Here is a 22,306-nt window from a genome sequence, read left to right on the forward strand (position 1 = left end):
AGTGTTGGCTGGCAGTATAAAACATGAAACGTTTCACCATTACCTGATGGTTTTGATCATGCTGAGGCCCATCTCAACACAGCAGTGGGCATGATCCAGTCGAGGCTCGGGAAGGCCAGAAACACAATAATAACAATCCCCCAGTATCTTGATCCTCAGACAATGATGCTCCTTAGAGGAAAAGGAGAAGACAGTTTTACATTTTTTACAAACTGTTTTACAATATTTTTATTTATTACATCTGAATCAGTCAAAATACATTAAGATATCCCAATAAAAGTAATTAAGGGTCAGATCAGGTAGAATTAGCTGCTTAATGTAACAGTTGCACAGTTTCACATCTTACAGTGTGTGAAAGGGATGTATGAGGGTTTAAGCATTTATAACCACAATTACCCTATAATTTCCACTGCAGACTCTATCTGTGGTAGTTATCTCTCAGCCTGCCAGGTTTTTGTATAGAGCTCAGAGAGGGTGGTAATTATAAGGCCGCCACTCACTCATTCGGTCTCTCTGAGATCCATTACTCATGCCTACTGCCGTATTAAAGTCTTTTCACAGCTCAGTAAACGGCTGTATGGAAACAAAGAGTCATTACGCCCGTAACTGTCATTTGTCAGTCGCTAAAAACACCACCTACAGCTCGATTAGCTCTGGACTGACTCATGATAGCATGTTTGAAGCACTAATGCTAATCTGAAGGCTAAGTGAATACCTTTAACATAATCAATACCAAACCGTGGGCCAATTTAATGGATATAAACATAGAAACTAGCATTAAATGCTAGTGTAACACTCCATACTCAAAACATCAACATTACAGCATGATGCTAATAAATAACCCATTAAATTAAACTTGAACCCGCTCTTAGTTGGATTGAGCCTTAAGGAAAAAGTACTGTAGTAACATTGATGGTATCAGATGATAATACCATGGTATTTTATATATACACACAACTGTTCAAAAGCTTGGGATCAGTAAGATTTTTTTGTGTTTTTAAAAAAAAGTCTCTTATGCTCACCAAGGTGCATTTATTTGATAAAAAAAACACACAAAAAAACCAGTATATTCTAAAATATTATCACTGATAAAAAAAACTCTTTTTTTTAATCTATTTTAAAATGTAATTTATTCTTGTGATGCAAAGCTGAATATTCAGCAGTCATTACTCCAGTCTTCAGTGTCACATGATCATTCTAATATTCTGATTTGGTGCTCAAGAAACATTTCTGATTATTATAAATGTTTAAAACAGTTGTGTTGCTTAATATTTTTGTGGAAACTGTGATACTTTTTTCAGAATTCTCTGAATAGAAAAGTCAAAAGAACAACATTTATTTGAAATAAAAATCTAAATTCTAAGGCATTACAAATATCTTTGCTGTCAATTTTGATCAATTTAATGCACACTTGCTGAATAAAAGTATTAATTTCTTTTATATTAATTTTTTTAATTTTTTTTTTTATTAAAAAATACTTTTGAATGGTAGATAGATTTCCGTAGGTCAAATGCTAGCACATGCTGCTCGCAACATCAAGGTCATGGATTCGTTTCCAAGGGAACAGACATACTGATAACATAATATGATACTCCAATATACAGTACTTCAATGAATATCATGGCACAACCAGGGTATATGTCCAAAAACATGGTATTTCCGTGGCACAAGTCTAAAAAACAGGGCTCGCAAAATCGCTAGCCCGACGTCCCGGGGCTATTGTGTTTTCCAGTCGGGCTACCAGAATGTTTCACCACCCTGCCCGATGTGCTATCTTGAAAAGTGATATAAAATTCCTGCCTTGATTTGCGTTGTTCACTAGCTTGTAGGGGTAAAACGGATCATAGTTGATCGTTTGCACGTGTTTCTAAGTCTTGCCAATTTAAACATTCAAGCATTAAACCATTCACGTGCATTCGGAGCTGCGCGCACTCATTCAAAGCGCGCATCATTATATTGGATCCGTGCATTCGGTCTTAAAGGGGCAGCAGCCTATAAACACCTGCTGTTCCATAAGCGCCACCTGCTGTCAGAGAGTGACATTTGCATCTCATTCACAAAACTAAAATCAAACCATTCTGTTTTTGCTTAATTTCGAAATTATACAATCTAATTGCAATCTAAATAACATGTATTTAGCATCTTTGTTTGGATCATGATTAAAATGCAGTGGTTGCCTCTGATTTTAAATGGAAAAAGCACAGCCAAAGCCTTAGTTTGTTTATATGAAAAGCACAGCCAAAGCCTTAGTTTGTTTATATGAAGAGATTTATTTTATTTGTATTATTTATTTGATTTGGGATTTGTTTAAAAATGTCAAGTTATAGTTTTATTATTTGACATATTTCAATTTCACAAAGAAATGTGCAGCATTTTTTTTATTTATCATTTATAATTTGTCTTAAATCTCATTTTGTTAAAAAGAATAATTGTGAGAAAATTATATTGTGAAATCTGTATCGTGAATCGCATCGCATCGTGAGTTGAGTGAATTGTTACATCCCTATATGCTACTAGTTTTTGCTGTGGTATCAAAGAAGTATTCTGTTATTTAAATAATAAAGAACCATATTTTTTTTGCTCATCTGCAAAATGATCCAATCTGTTACTCAAAATCTGATATGATAATGCAATATGATCCGAGCCGTGGGTTTTGTGATCCGTTGCACCCCTACTCTCTTGACTTGTTATTTGAAGAAAAAAAGCGATCAATGAAGTTTTTAATCATGCCGATTTGTCTGCAGTGAAGTTAAGCCGATGTCTTTTTTTAATTTTTTTATTCGGGCTACTTAAATTCATTTTGGGCTACCAAAATCTGAAGAATGTCTGCCCGAAGGGCTACCAGTGATTTTGAAATTTTGCAAGCCCTGAAAAATATACCAGCTTTTGTCAGATGTTTGGTGTTTCTACATCACACGCTTAGATCATATGTCAAGTAACAAAAGTGTTAATGTACATTTCCAATTAGGTAATGTGAGGCTGTAGAAGAAAAATAAAGAGCTAGGGAGAGACAGACAGCAAGAGAGCAAGACAGATTTATGGAAGATAATGCTAGTGTAAGATGGGATCTTTGGAGTTCAAAGTATTGTCAGGATGTGGCATGTCACAAACAATCAAAAACATTATGTAGGCAAAAGGCGACAGCTCAACCGCACAGTTAACCAGTACAGCACTAACCGCACACATATGACATCTCTAAATAAACATTGCCATTGGGAGAGAAAATTAATACTGTTCATTACGATAAACTGCTGCAGAATTTAATAACCACACCAGGCCTGCTCACACGAGTGTGACTGCAGATTCACACAAACACGCACAAGGACACAAGGATATTTAAATATGACATACTGATACAACCATCTGCAAGCACACATATGCCACATTTGAATATCTGCATTATGCATCAGCAAGCCACTTTATGGTTGGTTAATCTCCAATGATTATTATACTGACTCATGAATACGATTATTGGAGAGTTGCAGAATGAGGATGGAGTTTAATATTCTTCATAATGCATTTATTTCCTTCTCCAGTCTGAACAACAGAACAAAAAACACATTTGTTAAAAACACAAAATCAATCTGCCCATATATACGCGTGTAACTAATGTTGTTCTTTCTTCCAAGGGCAGCTATCAAGATGTTCACTAGCTGTTGACAGTTGTACCCTTGCGCTAACACACACACACACTCATAAATCAATGTCATTAATGTTGGGGACGCGGTCACAACGATTTTATTTATGTGACTTTTGCAACAGGTATTTAGCACATCAGTGCACTGCAGGACATGAAGGAGGGTGAGCTGGCAAATATTTCAATCTCCTCTGTACTCTAACTGAACTCAGCTTATCTGGTGCCACTATAAACGCCAAGCCAAGATACGCTGGAACTGCCCTTGGCACACAAACATAACACTTGTCTTTGTTTCACACATCCTGCAATAAATATGTGCAAGCGAAGCAGCAGTGTAACTGCAATTTTCTGAGATAAACAGCGCTGACTTATGTGAATAAAGCACTAAAATAAGCCTAATTTACATGAAAGGTGGTGTGTTGAATGACAATGACTTAAAGTGATAGGTAGCCAAAAATGAAAATTCTATCATAATTTACTCATCCTTATGTCGTTCCAAACCTGTATAGCTTTCTCAAGAAGAAATTCTGTTTGTTTTTTTGTCCATACAATGCAAGTCAACTGGGGTTCAGTGTTGTTTTGAACCCACCACTGACTTGAATTGTATCGACAAAAACAGTTCTTCAAAATCTCCTCTTTTGTGTCCCACAGAAGAAAGTCATACAAATGCAGTGCAATAAACCAATGCAGACGGTGTATTTACATCCTAATGGTTCATCTACACAGAACCCAAAGCTCAAGGAGTAACTATGAAATGTTCAACTCATTGGGATTTAGTCTATAGAATAGAATAGAAAATTCAGTTTGTTTTTCATTAAGCCCAACAAACATCTGTTTTTATGCTTCAGACAAACATATTGCAAAAGACTGTGTCGAGACTGGGTTTACAGTGCATTTTCACTGTATTTCCTGTGCATTAAGAGCTCTGAAATTAATATGCGCTGAAAACATGAGATGTAATGCCTAACTAGAAGAACTCCTCAAACTTAAAAGTGCTAACTGATATAAATGTCAAGGTAACCGTCTTATCAAACCATAGCATTTCAGGCAACACTTGGATATCAAGCAAACAATATTAAATAAACATAAGCCACAGGCTGTAATATCCAGAGAGATAAAAAATAACACCATGCCTTAATTAATTTCCATCTGCTATTTCAAGAACTATTACATGTTTTATACCCCAAATGACGCTGTGATATGGCTTACAGATTGTAATGTATGTGTGTTAGATCACTCACGTGTGCCAGTCGGTCAAAGCGTGCAAAGAGTTCGTTGAGCATTCGAACGAGTTCCTGAGCGGAGAGTGTGGTGGAAAGATTGGTGAAGCCCTTCACATCAGCAAAGAGAATACTGCACAAAACACACATGCACACAGATCAGCTGGAAAAATCACAACAATTTTCCCAAACATTTTACAGCCAATCAGTGAATTTTAATGTGAGATAAACAGGCAAAACTTCCTAAATATATAAGCTAATTGTACTAATACGTTTAAATATAATAGCTATGCAAGCTATGCTACTGTTAAAATGTTTAGGGTTAGTACAATTTTTTTTATTATTGATCAAAAGTGACAGTAAAAATATTTATAATGATACAAAAAAATTCTATTTTAGATAAATACTGTTTTTTAAACTTTCAATTTATCCAAAATCCTGAATAAAAAATTGTTTAAAAATCACAGCTTCAACAAAAATGTTAAACAGTACAATTGTTTTCAACATTGATAATAATGAGAAATGTTTCCTGAGCGCCAAATCAGCATCATGTGACACTGAAGACTGGAGTAACGGCTGCTAATAATTCACAAGAACACATGAATAAATTCTATTCTAAAATACAGTAAAATAGAAAACATTTGTTTAAGATTGTAATAATATTTCACAATGTTACCGTTTTACTGTATTTCTGATCAAATAAATGCAACCTCGGTAAGCAAGTGATGTCTTTCAAAAACATAAAAAAAATCTTACTGACTAAACAGTTGAACAGTAACTACACAAATAACAAACAGATTACAGAAATTATGCTGTAGAAAATGCCATTTTTATAAATTTCTATATGAAGTGACTTCATGTTAAGAACGGATTAATCTGACATTAAATGTTGTTTTATGACAGGACAAGTATTCTGTCTGCGATCGTTCTGAATGCGTTTATGTTATTACATATACTATATAACACAATTTAAGGGGTGGCCAAAGTGGCTTCATTTTGGCTCACACGGCCATGAACTGCCATTTTTGGGGCCAGTCAGAGTCTATTTGGTGCTCTTATGGTGACTGACTGTGCTGTACTGGGCTACTTGTTTGGGTTATAAAAGATAGTGACTGAGGATGACTGAGCCATAACAGCGGAGCGGGTAACTGAGCCGGAATGGTGGGCGACCGAGCCTTAATGGCGGATGACTGATTCAATTCCATTTAATTCTCTTCTGTTCTATTCATGATGACTGTACCACAATGGAAGAAATTACCTCACGTTCTCATAGCGGTGAATGTAGATGCGGTGAAATTGGTGCTGTAGGGTCTCGTCCTCCACGTTGGTCATGTCGTTAATCATCTCCAGCACTACAAAGCGCGGCAGCACCGACAAGACCAGACGCTCCTAACACAGTTGCAGCATGGGTAATGTGCTTCATTAAACATGGATTTAAATCATTCAGTCACTGAATGCACACTTACACATACAAAAACATAATTTTCATATTATACACATAAATTCCCTTTGAGTTCAACCAGTTTACCAACTCAACTAGTATACCAGTCTTACCTTTAAACTACTTCACAAATAATGTAGAATTTCATTAGGAAACAGTTTTTTGCATTATTTTATTTTTTTAACCCCACATATGATACAGTTTCCTTTTACTGCAATAACAGCATCAAGTCATTTTTATCCAGTGCTAGCTCCCTTAAATGTTGCGCAGTCAATTAAATATCCCAGAGCGTCCAGCACACAGGGCTAAATACAAATGCATAACAGCGTCTTTCCCAAAATTATTTCCCAAAAACTAAAATGAATTTATAATTCAATACAATGTGAGAAGAAAGAGTCTGAATGCTTTTACAAAACACTGCAAAGAACATCTGCCAAATATATTAAAGCTGAAGTATGTAATTTCTTTACTAATTGCAAAATTTATAATATTTTTCAAACAGTTCCCAGTCTTCCATTGGTTGGAGCCCAAAACCACGCCATTGGTTGAGCCAATATTGTGGTGTTGGGCTGGTCAGATGCATAAACAAACAGCAATAGCGTTTACACTTTTTGGGAGGAATATAACTAACAGCTGCCTCTCCATATTAGGTTGGCTGAGGTAGGAGAAAGTATTTTCAAATTGAAAAAAAATTACACACCTCAGCTGTAATTCACCTTTGTGACGCTGCATGGATAAAGAGCTGGTACTGCAAATATGAATTCAACAAGCCAGAGGTTTGTAATCTCACCACTGGCTGGGCTAAAAGCACAGGAAATTTGGATAGATGGACATACAAAGGAAGAGGAAATGCAAGCACACACACACACACACACACAGTGGTACCAGCATGGGCTCCACTTGACTGGCAAATAAAACCCACTTCAGCAAACAGCCGGAGTGCTCTCAGAGAAAGAGATGGGTGGGGGGGAGACGGAGAGAGAGATTCCCTAAGGAGTCTCGGAACCTTTCTACACTAGCCTTCTGTCCCTATGAGATGCTGTTGTCATCTTTAAATCAATTACTCTCACCCACTGTGGCTCATTGATGATAAAGGAGTGTGATATAGCAAGGTTACACGTGAGCATGAATGTGCACACACTTTTAAAAGGTTGGGGGGTCAGTAAGATTTTTTTTTTTTGGGAAGGAACTGAATATTTTTATTCAGCATGTATTAAATTGATCATAAGTGATGGTAAATACATTTGTAAAGTTATAAACTATTTCTATTTCAAATAAATTGTGCTCTTTTGAACTTTATATTCATCAAAGAATCCTGAAAAAAAAATTATCACATTTTTGATAAAAAAATATCAAGTACGTTGATAGTACAGTGCTGTTTTTACATTGATAATAATAAGAAATGTTATTATCAACGAGGATCATGTGACACTGAAGACTGTGTAGCGTCTGGACCAATCAGACACACCATTTCTCATTTGATTTAACAAATCAATTATTCATTAGATTAACAAACGTTCACAGACCCCTCACCCAATAAACATACTGGGTGCCAAGTTGTCTGTGAACAAGGCCCAGGACCCTGGTTACCATGGCAACCCTGACACCAGATACATTTACGACCTAATGGAATGTGAGTAGGGAAAATCACTGCCTTTGAATTAGAAAGAGACACAGTGCCCAGTAGAAATGGACTCTTTTCTATCAGCTAACTGAAATTCAGCTATGCCATCACAGAAATAAATTACATTTTAAAGGGGACATTGTATGAAATTTTTAGTTTTAGGTTTAGTTAGGTTTCTGGCGTGTCTGCCAGCTCAGAAAAGCTGAAAAGAAAACACGCAGCCAGTTTCTATGTGAATGTAAATGAGACCACCATGGAAGAGAGGGGTGGGGTGAGCAGTAGCTCATTATTATTTAGAGACTTGCACTGAAACGGGTTGCTGTGAACAGCTGTTTTTGACAAGGTAAGAAGGGTGTTGTTTTACACGACCGTTGAGGAATTTTAACCAAAGTATGATACAGACATTTCATGAAGGCCCTAAAGAATCATACCAACTTGTGGAAAATGAGCATCTGATGTCCCCTTTAAAATATATTCAAATAGAGAACAGTTATTTTAAATTATATTTCATTTATTTTGAAATTATATTTCACAATATTACTGTTCTTTTCTGTATTTGTGATCAAATAAATGAAGCCTTGTTGAGCATAAAAGACTTGTTTCAAAAACATGAAAAAATCATACCAACGTTTTGATAAGAAAACGTATACAACATCTACTCAAATTTGAAAAAAGAAATGATTTACTATTCACTGACAAAGCTGCCAGTAGAATAAACATTTCTGTAAATTGGTTACCAAAATTTTCAAATATTGGCTGAATAATTGTTGTGTATAAATTATATATATATATATACACACACACACACACACACACACGTCTATAAACTATGGTATTTTGCTAGAAAGTATACGCAATTTAATGAAGTAGTTGTTTTGTTTCGCACACATACATTGTACATACTGTACACTTCCTGGAAACATCCAAACGCACTCTGCCCACAAACACATTTACATATGTCACGTGAGTGTGTGTGAAGGAAACTTTTAAAGTTTGCGAACACTAACCTGTCGCTGGTTCTCGGTCTCCAGGCGGAGACGTGCCTCGATGCACCTGCGTGTCTCCAGAAAGGCCTGTCGTTGGGCGCGGTCTGACAGGTAGCTGATAAACATCCCTGCAGTGTTTATACATAAGAACAGCAGCACCTGAGCTAACAGCTGAAGAGAAAGAGAAGAAAAAACAGAGAATTTTACCAACCTTAAGCAATTAGTGTACTAAACTGCAGGACAGGTGAAACTATTCTAGATACAAATGAACTACAACCATTTATCAGCTGTATATAACAGTATGTGGAATTTTACACTGGAAACAAACACAAAAACAGCATAAACAGTGTCCAAAATTAATATTTTGTTACATGCGCCAATGGTGAGTTACAGTATTTTGCATTTTTTACTAAAGTATAGCACAGTAGCAGATACCAGCCACTGCCAAGTAAGTTTAATTTTTCCCTTGCATTTGGCACTTGGCAAGTGTAAATTTCAGACCCTGAGCATAAGCATACAAGAGATAAAATACTTAAATGCTTATTTTAATTTAAATGCAATACTATTCCCTAGGAGATAGAAGCTAAATGTCATCTTTCTTCCAATTTTACACACAGACACACATAAATGCACATTAATGTGAAATTAATAAATGTCAGTCATATACTGGAGGCAGAGTAAACTATTTTAGAGTTAATAAGCATACTATTATTTTACATGTACTCATTTAAAAGCAAAAGTATAGAGATTTTTAAGAAACTGTGGTCTTTTTTGTTCGCTTTTCAGGTCCAATTATTTAATCACTGTTTAAACTCATAAATTCACTGATTAAAATTCATACACACTGTGATTTTATGATAAATCTGTCAAAATATTTTGCCTTAATATAAAGATAAAACCATACTGATTTTATTTTGCTGGTTTCTGGCTTCCTTGCGTATCTTATGCACAAGTACATTAGAACTGAACAAACAAAATCACATTTACAAACTTGTCACTTACTTCCAGTGATTTGCATGTTTTAGCTTGAAAATAAAATGAATTAGCCTTTAGGCAACAGCTTAGCTGTTCTCCTACCATGCATTTCCAATTAGTTTCCATTTTCTGATTAGCTTACCAAAGCCCAGAAGAAAATGTGCAAAAAAATAAAGGACCAATCTGGCCCACCCACTGTGGGGGAGGGGGAGTTGCAGAGGTCAGAGAAAATTGGGGATTGATGCCAAATTGATAAACACAACATGTTAGCTTAAGTTACTGAATCTGGATTGAACCACTTAGCCCTCTGCAATCAATAAGATATCAAATATACTGACTTTCTAATAAATGTAGACACATTGTCACAAAAGAATGACAACTCAGAACAATCAGAACAAATGCATTCTATCAGTTTCTACCAGTGATAAGTTTGAAATTTGTCAGATTTATCAATTTTTGTTTACTTCAGTTGGGCCACCACAAATAAAGCCAAAATTGTAACCTCCAGTATGATTGGCTGGCTGAAATGAAATAGTGGGTCTATTGTTTTTACAAGGCACTGTACAATTAGTGTATAATTAGACAGCTTCGATTTTATACCAAGACTATATACAACAAAACAGACACCCACACCATAAGACACACTTTCTGTCTGTCCAGGAAAATAGCCACTGAGGCATAGTAAATAAGTACACACAGAGGTGCATATTTATATTTAGACATGGGAACAAACACTGTTAGTTTACTGCATTTGGAACATATACTGTCATGCCTCTCAGAGGAATCCAAAAATACACACGCTTTACCAAACATGTCTGAAATCTCCAGAGAGTATGATGTAACCACCTGCAATCATTAACACTCTAAAACAATCACTGCACAAACATGTTTAAGCATGTCTCTGCACCTATTACTATAAAAGCCTCATAGGCATTTGTGTGTGTGTGTGTGTGTGTGTGTGTAAGTCGGTTTAGACACATCCCTCATGGGAATATACATTTTCTGACTGATTAACGAGCCCCCCATCCTTTACAGTTTCAATTACTTCAGTTTTTTTTGTCCCGCGGGGGCATTAAAAGGCTGCCATTTCAGACAGAGGCCCTAATTAATACAACCCCTCCAGTACACACACACACAGCAGAATTAATGCAGTAATTCAAGAATCAAGCTAGCATGCAAATTCACTAAAATATTACTTTTAATAATATTAATCGTTGCTGCTTGTAATTGTAAATGATATTTGCAAACACATAAACAACACCAACATGCACTTTAGCAATGTGTGTGCGTAATAATATACAATAACACACACACAGAGGTCAGTGATGTGGACAGTTCTAATAGGAAAACTCATTATTTCCGACTATTCCAAATCACTGACCTTAAAAAACATCATCTCACATCACACAAATCCCTCTCCACATATGAAAACATGAACAGCCTACAGACTAATGAAGATGAGTCTTTGTGTGTTTCTTAGAACATTACTCTTAACCATAGGAAATAAACAACAGATGGTCAGTTACTCTTTCTAGCTTTACATTTATCTACAGTAAAGGTAATTTTCCCAATGTCGTTTTAATACCTTTTAAGTCAGTTCCCCAAAGGTGTACTAGTATGATAACCACAGGTGTAGTTCATCACAGTAATTATGGCCATGATCCACTAATATTAAACAAACAGAAAGAGTCATACAATTTGGTGAAAAAATATCTTATCTTAATATTAATATCTTATTATCTTATATTAAAAGATAAAAAATATCTTTTTAAAAATAAGAAATGTCTGTGAAATGCTTTGCATAAAAAGTATGGAGTCCTGTTTCTGCCTAGGAATAAAATAGGTAACCGTGAGAAAGTTTAAAATAAACTTTTTTGTGAGGTTTAAAGTTGCAATTATGAGAAATAAGATCAAAATAAGACATAAGGTTCAATTATGAGAACTAGTCCCAACTGTGAGACACAAAGTCACAATTATAAGAAATACTCCCTAATGTGAGATATGGAATTGCAACTGTGAAATATAAAGGTGCAATTATGAGAACAAAAGTCCCAATTGTAAGATATAAAATCCCAAATGTGAGATGTAAAGTTGCAATTATGAGAAACAGTCCCAATTGTGAGATATAAAGGCGAAAGTACAAGAACAGGTTTCTATAGAAAATTGTGCTTCTGCTAACTTTATTTAAAATGAATGACATTTCAATTGGTATTTTATCTATCAAAATTATATTCATTAATTTCTATGTGCAGCTTAAATATGAAAATATGTTTTGGGGCCACTGCACTCAAAAAAATTACTCTTTGGCTGAACATGATTCAATCATGGACAGTGGTTCCACGTGTTTGTACCATGTTATTTGGACATGAATAAATCAAGTTATTATGACATGTCTAATTTTAGTTGAGCTTACTCAGTTTGCTTTAGTTCATCCTACATGCAGGGCCGTTTCTAGGCATAGGCGAGCTAGGCGGTCGCCTAGGGCGCCACCAGCTGAAGGGGCGCCAATGAGCGCACGTACTGGCACTTTTAGCAGGGTTGTGATAAAGAGTGGCACGGTCACCCTGACCAACCACATGCTCCACACTTCACCACAATGGCAACTCGCACAAAATACACCAATAGAAAGTCTTTTAAAATGCCAACATAATAGAGCATTAGACATGAAAAAGTCTCCCTATAATCACATTTTACTAAAAAATGCATAAAATAACACTTTATTTCAACATTTTCTCTCCCCATATCCAGTCCTGTGCAAAGCATGATGGGAAGTGTAAAACTTATTTTGAGGTACTTGATTGAAACATGTTCTTTCAAAATGAAAACATCGAGTTAAGCCAAACAGCAACCATTTCAAGTCAGTTTAAGATGCAGTCACGTTTGAATGACAAACCTGATACATGGTGTTAAATCAAAATGAATTGTTTAAAGTGATCAGCATCAAAAAATATTTTTTTTGAGTGTGTACATTTCATACAGTGTGTGTGTGTCCATCAGCTAAACACAGCAGGAGAATTAACACAACAAATCTGACTGTACAGTTAAATCACTGACTTCTAAATTAATACTTCAAACCAGACACGCACACACAAACACAGTGCACTTCAACTATAGTCTTTAACACCATAATTATCTCAGCAAGGTACAGTGATATCCATCAGCATGCAGCAGAAATCGTTAAGAGTGATTGACTCCCATTGACTGCAGCAAATTATAAAAAAAAAATCAAAATAACTACTGCATAGTGGCTCGTAGACCAACAGATCTAATGAAACTGTTAATATCAACATTGCGCTCCAGCCAGAGAGTCTTCACCACGCTGAGGAGCCGAACTGAGATTTAATTAACACTTCATTTAATTACTGGGGTTGATTACAGTTGTAAAATGCTGCCTCTGAGATTTTTCCATAGATGGGCTGCTGTCCACTGATAATTCAGCTGGTGAGCAGAAACATTATAATGCCAAATTGATTAACTTTGAAATTGAAATCTGACATTTTTTTTTTTTAAGTGATGTACTGCTACTGCAGCCAGTCTCTATGGAGCATATTAGCTATAGCAGATGCACTGTGGGAATAACTGTATTTTCAGTGTTGCTTGCTGTACCTCTTGGCAGCTATGATATTAAAGGAACAGTTCACCCAAAAAGGAAAATTTGCTGAAAGTTTGCTCACCCTCAGGCCATCCAAGATGTAGATCAGTTTGTTACTTCATCGAAACAGATTTGGAGAAATTTACCATTACATCACTTGCTCACCAATGGATCCTCTGCAGTGAATGGGTGCCGTCAGAATGAGAGTCCAAACAGCTGATAAAAACAACACAATAATCCATAAGTAATCCACACGACTCCAGTTCATCAATTAACGTCTTGTTAAGTGATAAGCTGTGTGTTTGTAAGAAACAAATGCATCAAGGCATTTTAACTTTAAACTTTCACTTCTAGACAAAATACGAGTCCATAATCCATAATATTGCATCCTCCAGCAAACAAAGTCCAGCCCCTGTTGTCATCTCACATCAAATTCCACTGACACACTTGTTTAGAACTGTTTCCACTTGTAAACAGTGCTTTATCTGTACATATTTCTCTCCTGATACAGATGAGATGACATTTTAACTGGAAAAAGCAATATTATGAATATAATGAATTATGGATTTCATATTTTTGCAATGAAGCAACGATTGTAAGTTAAACATGTCTTAATAATGGATTTATTTATTACAAACACACAGCTTTTTGTTTCATAAGACATTAATTAATATACTGGAATCATGTTTTTATCAGTTGTTTGGACTCTCATTCTGACAGCACCCATTCACTGCAGAGCATCCATTGGTGAGCAAGTGATGTAATGCTACATTTCTCCAAATCTGTTCTGATGAAAAAGCACTCATCTTAGATGCAAGGTGAGTGTGAGTAAACTTATAGCAAATTTTCATTTTTGGATGAACTATTCTTTTAAACCCCACAACCTCTTACTCTGACAGCCGAGACCTTTAAGTGCTATACAAAAGAATCGTTGTACCTATAACTGCTTACCTAGAGCACTTTTACATATTTCATTCCCAACACTTTTCACTGATGTGGTCAGGGTTAATCTCAATCTATTTTTAATGACTGTAATTGTCCTGTCTTCTTGTGTCTTGCAAAACTTTTGTCAGAGTAGATGTCATATTTATTTTGATGTGAAACAGTCTGTTTTCCCTAATCAAACCTGATGCATTGGACCGTTACCTACTAATCATGTCCATGTTGCCCTCTACACTGTAATACTAATCTCAGGACAACTTTACACTATCAATGATAACAGCAACTGATTGTTCTGAAGGTTTTGATTACACGGCAGGACCGTCTACAGTGTCAGCGATCAAGTAGATTGAAAAATACATTATTAATCACTCAGACATAAAAACATTTAACTGACCAGGCAGCCTGCTGTTATTGATCTCTGTGCATGTGTGAAAATCTCCACGAGCAAAAAGGTCCATAAATGTGTTCTGTGTGTGCCTGCTCTACACATAAAGTAAGGTTTCTGCAAGTAACTGGATACTGTGTCATAGGCTTTGCTAGACCCCATTTATTTTATTTATAATTTTTCTTTTTAATTTGCACTGAATTCAGCCTCCTTAAAAATCTGTGATCTCTCTACATGTTTGCTGAAATCAGCAGCTGCAGCAAGTTGTCTGAAGATAGTTGTCTTAAACTAAACTTTGTTATATTAAGTGCCATCTTTCCTTCAAGTCAAATGGCAGACCATGGCATATGTAGGGCAGCAATGTTTGGCACAGAGCGCTGCCCCCACAAACAGTGCTCTACTTCTCGGTTACTTTCTGTTCCACAAAACAAAATGCACCAAAAGACGGTACCTTTACTTACATAGTTATGTAAAAAAGTATTTGCATATACATTTTGGACCCTTATGTCACACTTCAAAAAGTCTGCATTTCATTGCATTAGATACAAAATATTAAACCAAGTCATATCTGCAAACAAATGATGCTGGAGCTTTTCTCTGAACTAACGTCACTTTTCTGAGATGTTTTTAATTATTTTTAACCAATTGCTCTCAAGGGCATTTTTAGTGGATGTATATGTATGTGTGGGTGCATCTATTGCCAGTCAAGATTTGAACTCCCAACCTCTCGTACTGAAAGCAGGAAATTACTCTTATGACCCACATCATCACCCTGCACTTTGTCTATCGACAATCCTTCCAACTGCACACAACACTCTCACACTAGTCTGGTGGAGTTTGTGAAGTGTCTTATAAATGATTGATGGAGACCCTGCAGGAGTTTCCATAAACCCAGAGAGAGAACAAGAATGCAAGCGCATACAAACTGACGTCCATCTTACCCAGTCACTGATGACATTCTACATACGTAGCGCTAAACACCGAAGCAGGTGTGTGGTCAGGTCTGAGGAAGTGTGTGAGTGTGTCCTACAGTATAAGCGAAGGAGAGGGAAACAGAGATGGGAGACGAAGTGATGCTGGCAGACAAGCGTGTGAGTCAGAGAGCCCTTCTCCATATCTCCCTCCCACGCTTGCTATTTTTACAGTCTACCTCACAGCATCTTCGACCACTTTGACAAATTCAACACACACATTTTTGGGTCTGCTTGGCTGAGTTTGACTATTTTGACCTGAATCTGCATATAGACATCTGGATCTGGCCTGAATCTGTGTGTGAAAGGACACCAAACAACTCTGTCTGTCTGCCTCTTTGCTGTGATCACAGTGAAAAATCATTGCACACTATAATTAACTCACACGGCTTCCTGCCTCTTCACTGTTGCGTGTGCCTGTGCGCTTGTTTTTGTGTCCAGCACATTTACTTGTTTGTGTTTTTACTGTGTGTGCAGGTGAACGCCACAAAATAACTGTAGTGCCACTATGACTCAATTTAAATGTGATATGATCACGTCGAGTAGCATGACCTCAGGTCATCTTGTCATTTAGAATCTTTCAGCGTCTGACAGAGAAAAAGAGGCTTTGTTGGACTGTATACAGACATGTATGCAACCATGTCAATCCAATTAAATGCAATTTATAAGTGATAGTTGACCTAAAAAAAAATTTAAATCATGTTCAAAACCTGTATGACTCTTCTTCTGTGGAACACAAAAGAAGATATTTTGAACACTGGTGTCCAACAACTTTAAACCCCATTGACTTTCATATGGACAACAAACCCCCTACATTTTTCGAAATATCTTCTTTTGTGTTACACAAAAGATAGTCATACAGTAAATGATGGCAGCATTTTCATTTTGGGTGAATAATCCCTTGAATTATCTTATATTTTTGTTATTTTTATTTGTTTTCGTAAATATACACAATTTTTTTTGCAATATGTCTTTATAAATATATTGGGAAAGCTCACAATGCTCAAGCTCTCCTCAGATGTTATTGAAATGTGTAACTGACCACAGTGCTCTAATATGACTGCTTTGCCGCATTTAGGAGCTGTTCTTGACCTTTATTGACCTCTATAAAATTTGGACCGCAAAAGCAAGCCATCAATATCAGACAGAACAGTACGACGCAGTCTGCGACGAACGACCTTAAAATGTCACTTTCAGCACCACATTGGATGGACAGCGACCGTTGCGCTTTGGTTAAATGCCTCGAGCACTGAAAACATCCAGTGTTGCACCCGCATAAATGCATCCAAACTCGGCATGATGTAATATTGCACATTTCTCTGTCTCACCTGATTCGTGGAGATCTGCGCTCGAGGGGGCACCAGCAGCTGGATCGCGATGTGCAGCGCGGAGGTCAGCAGTCCCGCCACGATGGCCCAGGTGAGAGGCAGCGGCAGCATGCTGTAGGTGGCAAAGAGCGTGAAGAGCACGTACCCTATCCCATCCCCGAGCAAGCCGTAGCCCAGTCCCGTCGCGAGGATCTGTGTGGCCATGGCGACCCAGGTCACCGCACCGCTGTACTGCAGGTATCCGTGCGAGCTCGTGTCTTTGCGCACCACCACCAGAGCGCAGATGACCACCTCGATGCCCGTGAAGAAGCCGAGCAGCATTCCTTTGATCGGGTCCATCGGAGTGGACGCCAGGGTCAGGTGCAGCACGAGCAGGGTCAGCTTGGTCACCATGTCCAGAATGTTCATGACCACCACCGACTTCCGTCGCTGGCCCAGGAAGTAGCGCTGGTACAGGCGCTCGAGGTCCCTGGACTTGAAGGCGTAGCGCAGCGTGGGGAAGATGACCCCGCGGTACGTGTAGCCCCAGCTCAGGAAGAAGTCGGAGTTGCTGGGCGCGCAGTCGATCTGCAGGAAACCCAGGTCGCTGCTCGAGCGCTCGGGGAAGACTTTAGTGCCGCCGTTGTTTTGCCGGTCGCTCACCGACGTCCTGCCGGCGGATTGTTTGCGCGAGCCCTGCGCGTGAGGCTCGTCCGGTGAGACGGGTTTCGGGCTGTGCTCGTGAATGAATCGCTGCTCGGTGATGTGTCGCACGGCATTCTGCCACAGCAGGCGCTTCGGTCGGTTCCCGTTGTTGCTGGGGGTTTTGTTGATGGTGTGCAGCTCCTCGCTGGCGCTGGAACAGCGAACCTCAGACAACTCCATTGTTCCCACGCCTGACGCGGTTCTATTTACCTACGTGCGTTCCCAGAACAGAGACAGCGAAGACGTGCAGGTGTGTGCGAGGAAGAGTGAAGGCGAACCGGACAGAGAGTGGAGAACGCATCGGGACAAGCAGACTGGTCCCACGGCAGCTGCCGCTCATCATCATACGTCTTGTACTCCGCGAACGTCAAAGCGATTCGGTCGCGCTGGCTCGTGCCATTTGAGTACGCAGCGCTACAGCATGGCATGCGCCCGCTCGCGTGCTGAAAAACAGCGCATCTTAACGCGGTCTGACGAAGAAAATGCCCCCCGTTGTCTGCGTGTATTATCCTTTGTGCTGCTGCAGAAGGTCTTGTTGTGGCTCTTTTCTCTTTATCGCAACCAGGGTGCACATACAAGAATCTTAAAGAGTCCTTTCCACAACGCCATTCCGCCCCTCGCGCGGCACAGTCGAGCCTTTTACAATATGTGGGTCTTCTGTGATATGTTTTCCGCTCAGGAACTGTCTCCAGGAATCTTTGTCATATCCAGAGGTGAGGTTTAGGGTTGGAGGGGTGTTGGGAAGACCTTCCTCTTCGGTAGTTTTGGGGTAGCAGAACCGGTCGCGAAGGATAATGGAGTGCTGAAATCCAAGAATAATATCACATAAAACAAACAGAAACGTTTGTATCAGTCAGTAAAGATACTGAAGGCTTCTGTGATGTTATACAGAAGCGTTCAGTGCGTCCGCACTCATCTGGTGGAGATGGTATTTACACTGAGCGAAAGAGAGAGGAGTGTGTGTGTGTGTGTGTGTGTGTGAGTCTTCCCGACGTCACGAGCTCCTTGCCTCTTTTGCCTCCCCGCGCGCAGCTTTTGTTTGCACCGCAGAGGAGCGCGCGCAGTCGGGACAGTGGGGGAACACAACGCATTTAAGAACATAATTTATGTCTGCTTTCAAAAACAGCAAATAGGTCAATTTAACCAAAGCCAAAAATCTACACTAAAATTATTATTCATTTATTATTAATAATATAGATATAAATAATAATAATAATAAAATAATAAAATAAAAATCTCGAATATAAATGGCTCCTCTTTGCACAGATAGTCAGAACTTCATGCATTTATTCACAAAACCCTTTTTGGTCTGACACATTTGAAAAACATCTCAATATCGCTTAACAAAACTAGATGCATCCTTCTAAATGCTTCCAAAACAAAAACGGTCTTTTCTGCTTCAGCCTTCAGATTTGGGACCCTTTAATTACTGGAATCATTACAGAAAACAATAGAATTGGACATTAACGACATTTCTTTGTGCCAATTTTCACTCATTAAAAACTAACAAGCAGACAAAATGTTCTTTGTCCATTAGTTTCACTTTTTTAAGCTATACTTTTCGTAAGTTGCATTATGCATTGTTTATTTATTTCTATTTACATTTTGATGTTGTTTATTTTTGTTCCTAATTGTCCCCATTCTCTTTTCCAAGTAAAAATGGTGGTAAAACAAAAACCTAAAAACTCAAATATCAGCTATTAAAGTTATATTGCAATTCGCTTTTATCATTTTTATCGAATTTATCAGGATATTTTGAGCAATATAACATACTTAGCTCAAGCGCCGTTAGCATGACTCATCGGCTATTCGTCTTTTTCAAATATTTTACAGCTCGAGACCCCAACCGGGGCTGATCAAAGCGGGCCGACAGCCCCTTGCGAGTGACTCATCGCGTCCCACGCTCGCGCTGCCGGCTCTTTTTTTAACGGCTGTGGGCTTGTACCATACGACCCCCAGTTTCTTAATGCTTTGCTCACTTCTTCACTTTTTCTGCTTGCTCTGGAAAAAGAAGGATGATAAACTGCCACAGGAAACTCTTGGAGGCAGAGCCGCGCGCGCTCACCGGCTGCTCTGGGCATCCGCATCACCCCGCTGTTACACTCATTCAGTTCATAGAAACACACAATTAGTGATTTAAGTGCACACTACCTAAAAACAGAGTCGGATCATGGTCCTGCAAACCCCCCTCCAGCTCCTATAACCCCTAATGGCAGAGCCATCATCCAACTTTAATGACAAGGGTGATTTGGCAAAATGCATGCTTAGATGACTAAATAATAACTGGGGGTCCTAGTGGTCTAACAGTTCTGGTGTTGCACTGAATGTGGTCCACAATGAGTTCGATAAAACCATGACTCATTATGGAACAGTTCACCCAAAAATAAAAATTTACTCACGTTGTTCCAAACTTTTCTTCTGCATGTGGAACATAAATGAAGAAGTTTACCAGAATGTTGATGCTTTACCCTACAATGAAAACATGCTGTGGTAGGCAATGATCCAAGCTCCAAAGAGGACAAAAGCACCACAAAAGTATATGATGAAACTAGTGCAAACTGCTCATGTGCCATATTCCAAGTTTTCTGAAGCCTAATGATAGCTTTTGTTTGGAGGAACAGAAATGAATACACACGTATATTCAAATATGGCATGCTGTGATCAGTTTTATGAGACCGGTGGTGTTTGGCATTACTGGTGTCAAATTGGTGTCTTCATGTGCCGAGTTTGAATATGCTCCATGTTCCACAGACGAAACAAAGTCATAAAGGTTTGGAATGACATGAGGGTGAGTAAATGTTGACAGAATTTGTCATTCCATTAATGTTCTTCTGAAGTTTCTGCTGGTCCAGCATCAAGTCACCATCAAAACAGTGTCTGATTTATCTTTATTTAGACCAATTACTTGGTCACATAAACAAGTACATGCTGTACACTACCGTTAAAAAATGTAGGGATGGCAAGATTTTTTTAAGGCTGCATCGTATGCTCACCAAAGGCTGCATTTATTCGATCAACAGTAAAAAGAGTAATATTGTGAAATATTATTAAAATTGTAAATACCTCTTTCCAATTTTAAGCAATTTATTTATTCCTGTGATGCAAAGCAAAATTTTCAGCAGCCATTACTCCAGTCTTAAGTGTCACATGATACTTCAGAAATCATTCTAATATGCTGATTTACTTCTCATAAAAACATTTCGTATTATTATCAGTGTTGAAAATGGTTTTGTTGATTCATATTTTTGTGGAAACTGTAATACTTTTTTTATTTATTTAAATATTTTGTAATAATGTAAAAGTCCTTACTTTTACTTTTGATCAATTTTATGCAACCTTGTTGAATAAAAATAAAAATGACTTCTCTCAATAATAATAAAAAAAACACTTACTGCCCCCAATCATTTGAACTGTATTGTATGTCACACTAGAGATTCCACATATACTCACATGCAGAGCTAAAGTCATGGTCTATGTTTGTCAGATGAGGACTGATGAAAAAATTTATTGTTAAGGACTCACTCACTATTGTAAATACAATACATGAGTCGTGAACAAAACATGAGGAGTGACATACACGTCTTGCTGTATATGACAGCGTCGCTATGCATTTGAATACGGTTTGTGTGTTGTGGAGGAGGGGGGTTACTGTCAGGATGAGTGATGTAAGCGGGCTGATTATACTGCTAATGATTTGATTGGAGGAACTGGTGAAGACATGAATGAAGACAGAACGTCATTTGAGTGTTTGTCCAAGCGTTGTATAAAAGCATCACATGTTTGGCGAGGAATCAAATAAAACTTATGCATGGAAACGTCTGTGAATGCTGCTACTATCCTGTTATAGACCAAAGCCTGTGTGTGAATGCCTATTTGTACATTTTGCCAGTTCATGTGGGTTTGTTTTCCAATTAAAGTGTGACATTTGAGACGATCCCATTGAGGCACTAGAGTCAGATCTCTTTTTATCAATCTCTCTCAGTTTAGTTAAATGTGAATCAGTTGAGAACAGGTCATCATCATGGCTTTTATCGTAAAATCTGCATATTAGCATATTAGAATGATGTATCATGTGACACTGAAGACTGGAGTAATGGAGAACTCAGCTTTGCCATTACAGGAATAAATTACATTTAAAATATATTCAAATAGAAAAACATTATTTTAAATTGTAATAACATTACTGTATTTCTCAGTGAGACTTCTTTCAAAAACACTAAACAAATCTGTTAATATAATAAAACAGAAAACACTTTATTTTAAATTGTAATCATATTAAACAATATTAATGTTTTACTGTATATCTCAATATCCATTTTATTATCATCTTACCTCTACACATAGACATTTACCAATAGCCATCTAAATGAGGACAACATTCAGCATTTTTAGAATAAAAGCAAAATTAATTTCATAAATCATTTTTCCAATACATCTGTATATCTTATATTCCATAAGGCTCTGTAGTAAACAACAATTACAATGTTCACCCAAAAACAATAACTTTTATTCACCCTCATG

General features: G+C 37.7%; 1 protein-coding gene across 1 annotated transcript in view; it reads right to left on the reverse strand.

The window, feature by feature from the left end:
* LOC107721761 (adenylate cyclase type 8-like) overlaps positions 1-22,306 on the reverse strand; it is a 52,776-nt gene that overhangs the window by 29,108 nt on the left and 1,362 nt on the right. Inside the window, exons 2-6 of the mRNA XM_016529923.1 lie at positions 17,102-18,587; positions 8,930-9,079; positions 6,116-6,246; positions 4,879-4,990; positions 44-171 (exon numbers count right to left, since the gene is read on the reverse strand). Coding sequence (XP_016385409.1) covers positions 44-171; positions 4,879-4,990; positions 6,116-6,246; positions 8,930-9,079; positions 17,102-17,965 — 1,385 coding nt within the window. The 5' untranslated portion in view covers positions 17,966-18,587. The remainder of the gene's footprint in view (positions 1-43; positions 172-4,878; positions 4,991-6,115; positions 6,247-8,929; positions 9,080-17,101; positions 18,588-22,306) is intronic.

The sequence above is a fragment of the Sinocyclocheilus rhinocerous genome, unplaced genomic scaffold (assembly GCF_001515625.1).
Source record: "Sinocyclocheilus rhinocerous isolate Xijiao unplaced genomic scaffold, SAMN03320098_v1.1 scaffold1112, whole genome shotgun sequence".
NCBI lineage: Eukaryota > Metazoa > Chordata > Actinopteri > Cypriniformes > Cyprinidae > Sinocyclocheilus > Sinocyclocheilus rhinocerous.